This window comes from Narcine bancroftii, chromosome 9 (assembly GCF_036971445.1).
Source record: "Narcine bancroftii isolate sNarBan1 chromosome 9, sNarBan1.hap1, whole genome shotgun sequence".
Taxonomy (NCBI): Eukaryota; Metazoa; Chordata; class Chondrichthyes; order Torpediniformes; family Narcinidae; genus Narcine; species Narcine bancroftii.
In genome coordinates this window covers 110,486,113-110,498,783 of record NC_091477.1, presented here as the reverse complement: position 1 = coordinate 110,498,783, position 12,671 = coordinate 110,486,113, and the positions used below count along the sequence as shown (strand labels likewise).

At 43.3% G+C, this 12,671-nt stretch overlaps 2 protein-coding genes across 26 annotated transcripts in view; one reads left to right on the top strand and one right to left on the bottom strand.

The window, feature by feature from the left end:
- Window positions 1-7,214, bottom strand: part of rhbdd1 (rhomboid domain containing 1) — a 57,642-nt gene extending 50,428 nt beyond the window's left edge. Inside the window, exon 1 of one of the 4 annotated variants that reach the window (XM_069897293.1) lies at window positions 6,819-7,214. In XM_069897293.1, the coding sequence (XP_069753394.1) occupies window positions 6,819-6,836 (18 nt within the window). In that variant the 5' untranslated portion in view covers window positions 6,837-7,214. Of the gene's footprint in view, window positions 1-6,770 lie in introns of all 4 variants that reach the window. The other 3 variants (XM_069897290.1, XM_069897289.1, XM_069897291.1) reach the window with 3 other exon arrangements.
- Window positions 6,695-12,671, top strand: part of irs1 (insulin receptor substrate 1) — a 111,453-nt gene continuing 105,476 nt past the window's right edge. For 3 of the 22 annotated variants that reach the window (XR_011344305.1, XR_011344303.1, XR_011344296.1), the window contains exon 1: window positions 6,973-7,143. The gene's annotated coding sequence lies outside the window, so the exon portion shown is untranslated. Of the gene's footprint in view, window positions 7,144-8,716; window positions 8,776-12,671 lie in introns of all 22 variants that reach the window. The other 19 variants (XR_011344312.1, XR_011344314.1, XR_011344307.1 and 16 more) reach the window with 16 other exon arrangements.

Here is a 12,671-nt window from a genome sequence, read left to right as displayed (position 1 = left end):
TCTGATTTCTCGCCTTTGTTTTTGTACAGGGTGATGATGATGGCATCACGAAGGTCCTGAGGCAGCTTTCCTTGGTCCCAGCAGAGCTTGAAAAACTCATGCAGTTTGGCGTGCAGAGTTTTGCTGCCAGCCTTCCAGACCTCTGGGGCTCAGATGGTAAAGTCCTCCTCAGCGACAAGATCTCCATCCCCAACCGATGGTCAGAACACTTCCAATCTCTTTTCAGTGCCAACCGCTCAGTCCAAGAATCCGCCCTGCTCCAGCTCCCTCAACAGCCCTTAAGGCTAGAGCTGGATGAGGTCCTCACCCGGGAAGAGACATACAAGGCAGTTTAAATACAAAGATTAGTTAAATACACCATGCAATGTTCTTGATATAAAAAGAAACAAAGAAAACTTTTAAAAAATTTACATCTATACTAGAATAATATAGGTAAGTCAGTGTGTTTTCTTTATATTACATTACAAAACAGAATCTTTAGCAGAATGCTCAATCAGACCATGATGCTCAGAAGGTTAAAGTCCAAAAGCACGAAAGTAAAAATTTGCCAGAAAGAGGTTTAAGGCAAAACTAATGAACGAGACAAGAGGCAGAACCGTCACACAGCATAAAATATTGCATTCAGATGTTATATTGAGGCACAAGATCAGATATCCCAAAAGAGCAACTGGTCATGGGAATTATTGTACACAAATGGAGGACAAACGGTTCGCCTCATCACTCACTGTGAAGGATGAACAAACATAACCTCTCAGTGTAATGACTAAAACCTTTTTTTTTTAATATTTGAGAAAAGTAAAGATTATTTATCAGTGCATGTGGGTGACAAGAATGCACTCAAGTTTTGGATTTTCATGTTTTTGAAATGCATACCAAACTTAAAAACTCTCAAAATCAAGCTCAACTCAGTGAAAATCTCCCAGAATCAGAATTTATTGTCATGAACAAGTCATGAAATTCAGTGTTTTGTGGTAGCATCATAGACCAAACATTCAGATTATATCATTTTACAACATTACTCTAAAAAGTAAAAATAATAGCGCACGAAAAGTAAGGCAGTGTCTTTGGTTCATTGATTACTGAGGAATCTGATGGCAGCGTGGAAGTGAGTGCTCGTCTTTAGGTTCCTGTACCTTTTTCCGGATGGTAACAGAGTGAAGAGGGCATGGCCTGGGTGGTGGGGATCATTGAGGATAGAGGCTGCTTTTTTAAGCCTCATGTAGATGTCCTCAGTGGAGTGGAAGTCTGGTGCCTATGATGTTGCAGGCTGAGTTAACAACTTCTAGAGTTTATTCTTATCCTGACAGTTGGTGCCTCCATACCAGGCAAAGATTCAAACAGCCAGAATGCTCTCCACGGTACACCAGTAGAAGTTTTGAGAGTCTTCTGTGACACACCAAATCTCTTAAGATAGCTCACAAAATATAGCCACTGGCGAGCCTTCTTTGTGACTGCATCAACATGAAGGCTCCATGACAGATCCTCGGAGATGTTGACACCAGAAATTTGAAGTTCTTGACCCTTTCCACTGCTGAGCACTCGATGAGGACTGGGTCGTGTTCCCCTAACTTCCTCCTGAAATCCACAATCAGCTCCTTGGTTTTGCTGATGTTGAGCGCAAGGTTGTTGTCGTTACTCTATTCAATGAGCTGATCTATTTCCCTCTATCACTGTATCTGCTCCACATAGCCTTACCTTTGCCATCCAACATCACCATCACAAACTCTAAGGCAGAATGCTTTGTTGCAGATTGAAAATATCAGAACAAAATTCCATGCACTACCAATATACATGAATAGGGAAATAATGGCAAATTACCCATGACTCATTACAGACACTTGAAACTAAAATTGAAGTACTCGTACAATATTTGCTTGATTCAATCACCATTGGTTCTCTTCTTCACCATCAGTAATAAGTACATCCTACACAATGCAGCATGGCAGCTCACGAAAGCATCCTCAACTGTAATCACAAGCCATGTAGGACAAAAGCTACAAGTGCATAAGAAAACTAAATCCCTTAAGTCATGCAACATCCTGGCTTGGAGTATAATCACTGTCCTTGAGTTAATCATGGCAAATGGGGATATGCTGGGTGAACAAAAAAAAAAATCGACTGGAGGTAGAAGATCGCTTATCATTCTCAACCTACGTGTCACCCCCCCCCCCCACCCCCCCACCTTCCCGGGGCCACAGCACATTTAAGTAAAAGCCTTGTTTTCTTTTCACACCTCACAATTTTTTTTAATGTCATCAGAAAGAGAGAACTTTGGAAGAAACCAAACTTGATTGCTTCACATGGAAGAGGGGAGGGGGCCCATAAACTTTGAGCAGAGTTCTAAGGGGACCACAGCTTAAAAAAAAAGTAGAGAATGCCTGCTGTAGACCATTTCCAAACATTTGTTATTTACTTTCTAACTATCCAATAATTTTGAGGTTCTTTTAGTTTGGATGGGAGTGTTGCCTTAGGATGCAATGGATCAGGGCGCCTGGCAGGGTGGAGAGAAACTTATTGTAAGACGGAGAAAATTCAATCTTGGCACATATGAGCACTATTGGCAGGACAAACACAAAGAGGCTACAAAGGAATGGTGAGTGGGGAAAGATCCGGCAAAAGCAGTTTAATGGGGAAAGATGTGAAATTGTCCATTTTGGCAAGGAAAATTTTTTTTAAAAATCACTACCTAAATGGTGACAGGTTGAAAAGCTCCAAGGAAAAGAGCGATCTGAACCTCCTACTGCATGATTCATAAAAGGCTAGCAGGGAGGTACATCAAGGTATTAGGAAATCGAACAATATCATTACTTATCAAGAGAAATATAAAAGTGCAGAAATTGTACTTCAGCTAGAAAGAGCTGTGGTGAGGCCACACTAGAGTACTATGTTCAGTATTGCTCTCCTTATTTAAAGATGTTAATGCATTTGGAAACAATTGAGGGGTTTAGAAGACTAATACCAGTAACTATTGGGTTGACTAACAAGGATTAATTGGACATGCTCCTCTTGCATTTTCAAGAGTGATAGATATCTTGATTGAAACATACAAGATCTAAAGGTGGCAGTGAACAACCTTTTCTCATGATTAATAATACAGAACTTTGTACTCTGATTTAAAATGAGAAGAAACATCTCCTCAAATGGTTGCATTTTTGGAACTTTCTTCCTCAGAGTACTTCAGAAACAAGTCTGAATATTTTTGAGGCAGATATAGATTCCCAATAAAGAAATGTTCAGAAGTCAGTGGGAGCAAGTGTCAATTTTGCTAACAGATCAGACTTTGGGCTTACGAAATGTTGGACCAGGCTTTAGGGCCAAAGTGGCACATTTCTGGCTGAATTTGCTAGCTGATCATAACCAACTCAACAGAAATGTGGGAAAATGGGCAAATAAAATATAGGTTAGGCTATAAATGCTGACCTGAGCAACAGCCACCACAGGCAGAAAATTATATATATTTTTTTTAATGTTTATTTCATAAACATCACAAGGCCCCAGTTACATGTGAAAATATTTCATAGTGTAACTTTCAGAAAATCTTTGATGAGACTAATCGCCACCCAAAATGTTAATTCTGTTTGAAGTCTGACGTGCTGAATATATCAACATTTTATTTTAGCTTTTCTGCTCAAGAAAAACAATGTTTGTGCAGTGCTTTTGACACTGTTTTAATGATGTTCTGATAAGTTTTTTATCCAATGAATCACTGTTGTGATTTATGCTCCGAGATCCCATAAAGAAACCGTCAATAGCATGGATTATGTTAGATGGCACGGTTAGATTAGCGGTTCGGGCAATGCTCTTCCAGTGCCAGCAACTGAATTTTGAATCCGGCACAGACTGTAAGGAGTTTGTACATTTTCCCCGTGTCTGCGTGGGTTTCCTCCGGGTGGTCCAGTTTCCTCCCACCGTTCAAAGCATACGGAGGGTTGTAAGTCAACTGGGTATAATAGGGTGGCACGGGCTGTAACCATGCTGCATATCCAAATTTTTCTTTATTAATAATACCTATTTAGAGATCAGGACTAACAAAAACTCTTTTCATAACCACCCTGGAAAAACATTTCAGCAATTGTTCTTCAAGTCTCACTTCTCTTGGGGAATACGGAACCACAGAAGAAACAGAGGTTGCTGACATACAAATGCAAAAAAAACCCTGCATTGTTTGCTTATTTCTTCTTTCTTTAAGTACACATAATAAAGTTAAAATACTTCCGTTTCAATCCTGCTTCCAGTCTTGTTTGAGAAATAAACTTTGGTCATGCAATATGTCACAAATGAGTTGAAAAGGAAAAAAAAATAATTTAAAGCCAAATCTCATATTGCTGGAAAACAGATCTCAAAAGACATCAACATGGCAGTATTATGTTACAAGGATATAAGCTTGTCATTAAAACATACAAAATCTCTTTAAAAACTTCAATGCATTCATCCTACTTCCTGTTATCAAATAGTTCTCCAAAAATCTGTAACCTTCTTCAATTCAATAAGAAATTTGGGCTCTCTTTTTTCCTGATTTCTTTCTTGCACTTTCATTTTATTTACTCTCAACACTGGCAGCTGCACCTTCATGAGTTGAGCTGTGAAATTTTCTGTCTGCAGTTTTAAGATTCTACTTGTGGTTTCCTTGATAAACAAACATCAAGCTCTACAGTCCACTCACCATCAATGATGCCCAGTGCAAGTATTTCCAGCAATTTTAGATCTCAAGCATACAGAGATTTACTTTCATTCCATGCTCATGTGACATACCAAATTTGATCGCCAACAATTTTTCAAAACACCTTGCAATGTTTTGCTACGTTAAAACCACAAATAGTTTGTTGTTGTTCAGAAACTCCTCCCTTCTAAACGACACCCTGCAAGGCCCTGCCATTTATTGTGCAGGTCCCTGTCCTGGTTTAACCTACCAACATTAAACACATCAGACTCATACATGTTAAATTCCATCTGCCATTTGTTGCCCACTTTGAAAATTCATTCAGACAGGTACAGGTTTTTGGGCCAAATGTAGAGAAATGGGACAAACTCAGGAAGGCATCTTGACAGGCATAGACCAGTTGGACTGAAGGATGTCTTTTGGTGCTAGGACTTCAAATATACTGTCATTCCCTTTTGTTCCAATTGTGACTGGCACTTAAAATTGGGCACCTGCCTCCATTTTGCTCATACCTTGATGAAGGGCTCAAGTCCGAAAAGTTGGATATGTATCTTTATCTTTGCTACATCAAGTACACGGTTTGACCTGCTGGGTTTCTCCAACATTGTGCTTTTACTTAAACTCAGGCGTTGGTTTTAAGATTCAAAGAAAAAACCCACAGCAACAACACTCTTTAAATTATCTTTGCTGTGACCCAGGTTCAAATCTGGTGCCATCAGCAATGAAAAGAATGATGCTGGAGAAACAGTGCAGTTATATAGCAAAAATGGATGCATAACCAACATAGGCAGGTGTCTGAACAAAATGGGCAAAGGAGAACTTCTTCAAGGTTGGTTTGTTTTGTATGGACACCTGGCTCCCTTTTACACCTTGAAGGAGGAAACATTGGTTATATATCTGACCTGCTGAGTTTCTCCAGCATCATGTATTTACTTAAAACTTGGACATGGTTTTAAGATCCAAAGAAAAATTCCATAGCAACAACATGATACTCTTTAAATCATCTTTGCTGTGACCCGGGTTTGAATCCAACTCTAGGTGCTTTCAAACTACCTTGTAAAATGCAGTTCACCGGGCAATTTTCCCAGTTCGCACCCACTCACAAAATAGCTTGAAAGAGTCCGTCCCGGTCAGCGTCGTCCAAAGTCAACCGATTTCCTGCCCTGCCTCAGAGAGAGTCAGGGAACCCAGTTAAACTTACCCAGGACACGTTGACCGGTGGCCGGAGCAGCAAAAGAGCTGTGGCGGGGAGGGGCGGACACTCGCAGCTGGCGAGGGGGACGGGACAGGGAAGACTAGTTTGCGTGATGCTTCACTTATCGTGTCATCGCAGGAGCAGGATTACCCCCCCCAAATCGCCGGGTTGGCGATTTACCGGGGCTATTCCCGCCCCCCCCCCCACCCACCACCCCCCCCCACCCACCACCCCCCCCCACCCACCACCCCCCCCCACCCACCACCCCCCCCCACCCACCACCCCCCCCCACCCACCACCCCCCCCCACCCACCACCCCCCCCCACCCACCACCCCCCCCCACCCACCACCCCCCCCCACCCACCACCCCCCCCCACCCACCACCCCCCCCCACCCACCACCCCCCCCCACCCACCACCCCCCCCCACCCACCACCCCCCCCCACCCACCACCCCCCCCCCACCCACCACCCCCCCCCCACCCACCACCCCCCCTCAGCTTAAAAGGTGCTGGAGGCCCACGAATCGCACCTGGGTCCCAGGAGGGCGACCCGGGGCTGCTGCAGTTTAATAGCAGCAGCAGGGAAAAACACAATGCTGGAGAGACTCAAAACCCTACAGGCACTGTGGTTGAAGTAAAAACACAAAGTTTATTAGCTGGTCAAACGGTGTACTTGACATGTTCAGAAATTTTCCATACTTTGATGAAGGCCACAAAGCCAAAACGTTGGTCATCCATCTCTCTCTCTGCTCTATAAAGGAGACTGTTTGACCTGCTGGGGTTCTCCAGCGTTAGGTTTTAACTCCACTCACGGTGTCTGCAGGGAGTTTCCCCCATACCCGTGTGGCCTCCCACCCTTCAAATACGGAGATTAATTGGGCAGGACGGGCCTCGATGGGCCGAACCGGCTGTTACCGTGTCGTTAAAGAAAACTTTAAACACCGAGGGGCGAATCCAGCTCACTTGTTGCGATGGCCGCATCGAAATTCCAGTGACCCTCGAAGAGGCCGGCGGCACCCCTCAAACCAGCTCGAAACCCCGGCCCGGCGTGACGATTCAAACAGAAGGGGTCGTGAGGCCTGCGGCCTACTCCGGGGGGCCGAAGCCTCGGGCTGCGCGCCGTCGAGCGCTGACCCGCGGCGCGAGCAAGCGTCCTCACTGGTTGGTGACGTCAGTCAGGAGAGAACCAACCAGCTGCCGCCGCCGCCGCCCGCTGAAGGCTCCTCGCCGCCCGGGGCCCGAGTGGGCTCGAGCTGACGCGTCGGGAGGGCTCCTCTCGCCCTGTCAGGTAGGGCCACGTCAAATTCAAACTTGAGGGCTGCAAGGAGAAATGACATCGGCTGGCGATAGGAAAAGTGGGGGCTTCAGCACTGCATGCTGCAAGATGCTTCCCTTCCTCCAGGCAGCAGGAAGAAACCCCACCCCAAGCTGCATTCCAGTGACTAGCCCCTTTTATTGGCTCCTCTGCCCATTAATTCGCTTCACTTGCCTCCATAAAAGGTCCAGAGGAGGATCGGCTGGTTGAATTCGCTCCGTCTGCCTGGGTGGCGGGGCGCCTCAGAGGTGGGAGCGAAGCCGTTCCACCTCCTCCTGAAAGGAATCCCGCTGAAGGCGGATCCGAGGGGGGGGGGAGGGCTTGATGACGTAGCGAGGACGCCCGCCACCCGAGAGCGCCCGCCACCCGAGAGCGCAAATTTCAAAGAACCCGTATGGTAAAAATGTTATGAGCCGAGAGGCCCCATAAACTCAGCAGCAATGGATATGCACCAAGACAAATGGTTACTTAAACAAAAGTTGCCTTTAGTTATCTTTAAACATGAAAACAGAATCGCACTTTAACTTAACTTAACCCCCCTTCTAAGCGCATGTGTGTGTAATGTCTGTGTAAGTTCAGGGAAGTTCTTTGTTTCACAGTCCAGTCTGACTTCTCATTCCTCCAAGTTCACTGGTTGCAGGCAATTCTTATACTGTGCACAGAATTTAACATTTGTAAAGTTCACCAGGCTTTGATGCTTGAAAGGTAAAAGGTTACCGCTCAGGAAGGTTCCTGTCGATTTTCAGAGAGAGATCTGTTGTTCCAGGACATCCGCAAGTCACTTCAGTATCTTGCTGACAAAACTTGCCCCTTCAGTGTTCTACAGATGATAACCTCTCTCTTTCAGGTCACTACAGAGTTCCTTTTTGTTTCACTTATTCCAAGTGAAACATTAGACAGCCATGTCTTCTTGCATGAACCACAAGGGTTTTGACCAGGCTGAACTAAGAACTCACAACCTGCCTTCCAAATGGGGTTTTCCACAAGCTTGCCAGCTTGTCCTGTTCCAGTCCCAGCTGCTTCTGCTGGCTGTAACTCTGTAGAAGAAGTCTCTCTCTCTCTGAGAGAAAGTCTGTTTGACTCTCTCTGCTTGCAAAACCACATGACCCTCTTAGAACAGCAAGCTCTCTTCCAGACAGAAAGCGTCTCCAACAAGATCTTTCATCTGTTGCCTTTTGTAAACATTAGTGAAGTCTCTTGGGCACTCTCCAAAACTCTTGCAAAGGCCATGGGCCCCAATATGTCTAGCATGGGATAGAGCTGCAGTATTTTAAATTAGATCTGTTTTAAAGTGTTTGTATGTGACCTACTCTAACAAACCTTTCCAATTTATCTCCCAAAAACATATCTATATACTGTGACACACAAAAAAGCAATTACGTTGCACAGAAGATCTGCCTGAAACCTCAGACTGCTTATACAAATCTCTATGTACCTGTTCTTCAGTCGCCATTTTCAGTATAGGCTGCTTTCCCTTTCCGCTACATATGTTTGACATCACAGTTGGCGGGTGGTGCTACTGCACTTCTCACCCTGCCTCCTTCAGTTTCAGAAGCCAGCTCGTGATTCCCGCCTACATAAAAGCACGTGCGATCTGCATAAAAGGTAAATTTGCCTTTTTTTTCAACTTGAGCAGGTGATTATGTGCCTTTTGCTAGAGCACATACACGGCATCACATACAACCCTGAGATTCTTTTTCCTGCGGGTGAGACAGAATTATTGGTATTGCAAAAAAACTGTACACAACTTACTCATCTAAACAAAGAAATGTAAATAAACTTACTGTAGAATACATAGAGAGAAAAATCAATAAAGTGCAAAGGTAAGAGTAGGTGAATGAGACCACTACTTAGTTTGTTGTTGAGGAATCTGATGGTGGAGGGATAGCAGCTGTTCCTGAACCTGATGGTGGGAGTCTTGTGGTACCGATATCTCTTTCCTGATGGCAGTAGCGAGAACAGAGTGTGTGCTGGGTGGTGTGGGTGTTTGATGATTGCTGTGCCAGCAGTGTTCTCTGTAGATGTTCACAATAGTGGGAAGAGTTTTGCCTGTGATGTCCTGGGACGTGTCCATTGCCTTTTGCAGGGCTTTTTGCTCAGGGGTATTGCTATTGCTTCATGGTGCAGGCAAAAGGGGGGAAAGTGTTAATCATGCAAGGGTAGCCGAGATTAACTTGGCAAAAAAAAATCTTTGGATTAGACTTACAATTTTTAGTTTGTGGGGTAAAGGTTTTGGGCTGGAAGAAGTTAGGGTTGGAGAGGATTGAGATAAACAATGAGAAAATTAAAGCTGAGCATCAGTGAGTTCACATAACATGTAAAATGAAGAAAAACATAATATTGAATGTGCCCAGAAGTATTGAACGGCACGTTTTACAAACATTTCTACGTCTGATTCCACCTTCATTGAATTCGCCCATCGTTATTGAATGAAGATCTAACCGGGACCAATGCCTGAAGACGGTGCACAAAATCAGTGAACCGGTGCGGACTCGAAAGGCCAACATGGCCTGTTTCCGCTCCGTAAATGGTTATATGGTTATGGTTATATGGAAGAAGGGAAAAGTAAAATATTAATAGGTAATTGTGGTGCAACAATGGGTTGAGACAATGGTGGCAGACCAGTGAGGGGCTCTGCATCTGAAGAACACACAAGCAGCAGGCTATTGGTGAACCCACGCAGGCTGCTGGCAACTGCGATCAGGGAACTTGCACCAGGCTGCAGACTGCAGGAAACTGGCTTGAATCTAGCTGAAGGTTTACCAAATCAAATCAAGTTTTATTGTTATCTGATTGCACAAGTATAACCCGACAAAACAGCATTCTCTGGTCCTCAGTGCAAAACACTGACTCACAACCAGGCATATTCACATCCAGGCAAAAAAATACATATGCAGGGCAAGTATTAGGGTGGCATGGTTGGTGTAGTGGTTAGCTTAACACTGTTACAACGCCAGCAGTCGGGATCAGGGTTCAAATACCATGCTGTCTGTAATGATTTTGTAGTTCTCCCCATGTCTGTCTGGGTTTCCTCCGGGTACTCTGGTTCCCTTCCACCTTTCAAAATGTACCAGGGATTGTAGGTCAATTGGGTATAATTGGGCGCCAAGCTCATGGGCCAAAATGGCCTATAACTGTGTCTAAATTTTAAAAAAGGTATTAATGTATACAAATAAAAAAATATTGTTTCGTAAGTATGTGTCTCGGATGGTCAATGTGAGCAGTTCCTTTGGTCGTTCAGCATTCTCACTGTCCGTGGAAAGAAGCCCCTGGTGATGCTGGTTTGATACTCCTGTATCTTTTTCTTGACAGGAACAGCTAAAAGATGCAGTGTGTGGTGTGACAGATTAGATCATATCTTATATTGCATAAAGATACTTTTTGAACGAGATAGATTGTGGGGGTAATGTAAGTTACAAACATACAGAAACACTTCACAAAACAGATCTCATTTAAAATATCAGAGCTCTGCTCAAGCCAGACAGTCCAGGCTCCAAATGCCTTTGCAAAAACTTTGAAGAGTACTTATAGAGACTTCACAAGTAGGTGTTAATTGGACATGCTGTGGAGTAATGGATTATTGTTTTGGAAAACAACAGATGAATGGACTCAGAAGATTGGGTCTGGTTCTGCAATCTGTTTGAATGCAGTTTGCGGTTCTAAGAAGGTTATATGGTTTTGCAAGTAGAGAGAGAGGAGAGACCAAACAGGTTTTCTCTAAAAGAGAGAGGGAGAACTGGTTTCTGCAGCATGGCAAGCTAGCAGCTTGTTTAAAACCCTATTTTGAAGATGGATTGTGAATTCTAAATTCAGCCTGTTGAGACAACCCATGTGGTCCATACAAGATGAAATGGCTGGCTAGAGTGTCTCACCTGAAATAAGGGAAACAAAAAGGAACTCTGTGGTGACCTGCAGAAGAAGAGGTTATCATTTGGAAAACCCCGATGGGGCACTGAAGGAAATCAGTTTGTGTGTGTCCAATGAGCAATGAATCTCTCTCTGAAACCAACGAGAACCTTCCTGAGCTTGGTAAAAATTCATAAATGTTAAATTCTGTGCACAGTATAATACTGGAGAACTTGGAGGAGTGAGTGAGAAGTGAGATTGGATCAAAGAACTTTTCTGAACCTATACACATTGCATACATGTGTGCTTAGAATTAGAAGGGGGTTGTTAAAGTTAGATCCTGTTTTTATGTTTAAAGAAAATTAAAAATAACTTTTATTTAAGTAACCATTTGTCTTGGTGAATTTTTATTGCTGCTGGGTTTTGGGGTCCTCTGGGCCCATAACAGTGGGGAAGGAGTCCTCAATGAATTTGCGCCCACTCTTCAGACAATGATTCTAGACGATCATGCGGGTGGGGGGGTAGGGACTCCAGTGATCCTCTCTGTCATTCTTATGTTTCTGTGGACGGTATCAGAACTGAGATGAGAGAAGGTGCTGAGGGCACTGATTGTGTTGGAGGCTTGGATCTGGAGCTTGGGTTTGAACTGAAGGCTGTGTAGCTGTACTCGAGGCAAATCCACAGACACTGAGTGAATATTGGGGGGGTGGGGGGAGTCTCTTTTGCTTCTCCTTCTCTGTCTGTAAGGGGGGCTGGACAATTTATATTGATAGGGAATCTTTGCCTTACATTGGACTAAAGGAAATTTCATATTACCACATTTTCTATTTCATTATATCACAATAAGATCATCTTGAATCACTATCTTTCCAGAATCACCGCACTCTTCACATTTGCACAGATTTGTGCATTATACATTTCACTCGATTCCCTCATCCAAATTATTGATGTACATTGTGAACATGTACTCTGTTCTCTGAGCTTGAACCAATGCTTATATGACCCCAATCACATGTTCTAAATGGGTTCATCAAAACCCTTCGCGAAACCCATATCCAATGGATCATTCTTTCTTCCTTTTTAAAATATTTTTATTGAGTTTAACATATAAATCCTGCATACAAAGTCTTCTAATTAAACAAATAACAGGTCATTTATCATACATATAACAAATTAATGTAAATTGAAAACCTATCCATATTTGTTTATTTAAGAATATTTCTTAAAAAAATAATTCAGGATAGCAATTAAATAAAACTACATTAGACTTATAGTTGTCATAGATCATATCATAAAATTAGACAGAATTTATCCTTTGTTTCGTTCAAGGGATTGTCTAACGATCCTTCTTATTCAGCCTGTTACAACCTCAAAAGATGATCAGATTTGTCAAAGTTTTGTATAAGTTCATATCTAAGGGTCCTGTTACCACATTCTTGACAATAGGTGCAAGCATTTTCCCTACTACTGATGTTTTATTCTCCCCTTTCCTTCTTAAGTAGTGGTGTTACATTACTATCTTTCAATCTGTTGAAACCATAGAGTTTTACAGCACAGAAACAAACCCTTGACCCAATTCATCCATGCTGATCATGACTAACTGAGCTTGACCCATTTGTCAGTATTTGGGCCATATTCCTTTCGACCATTCATAT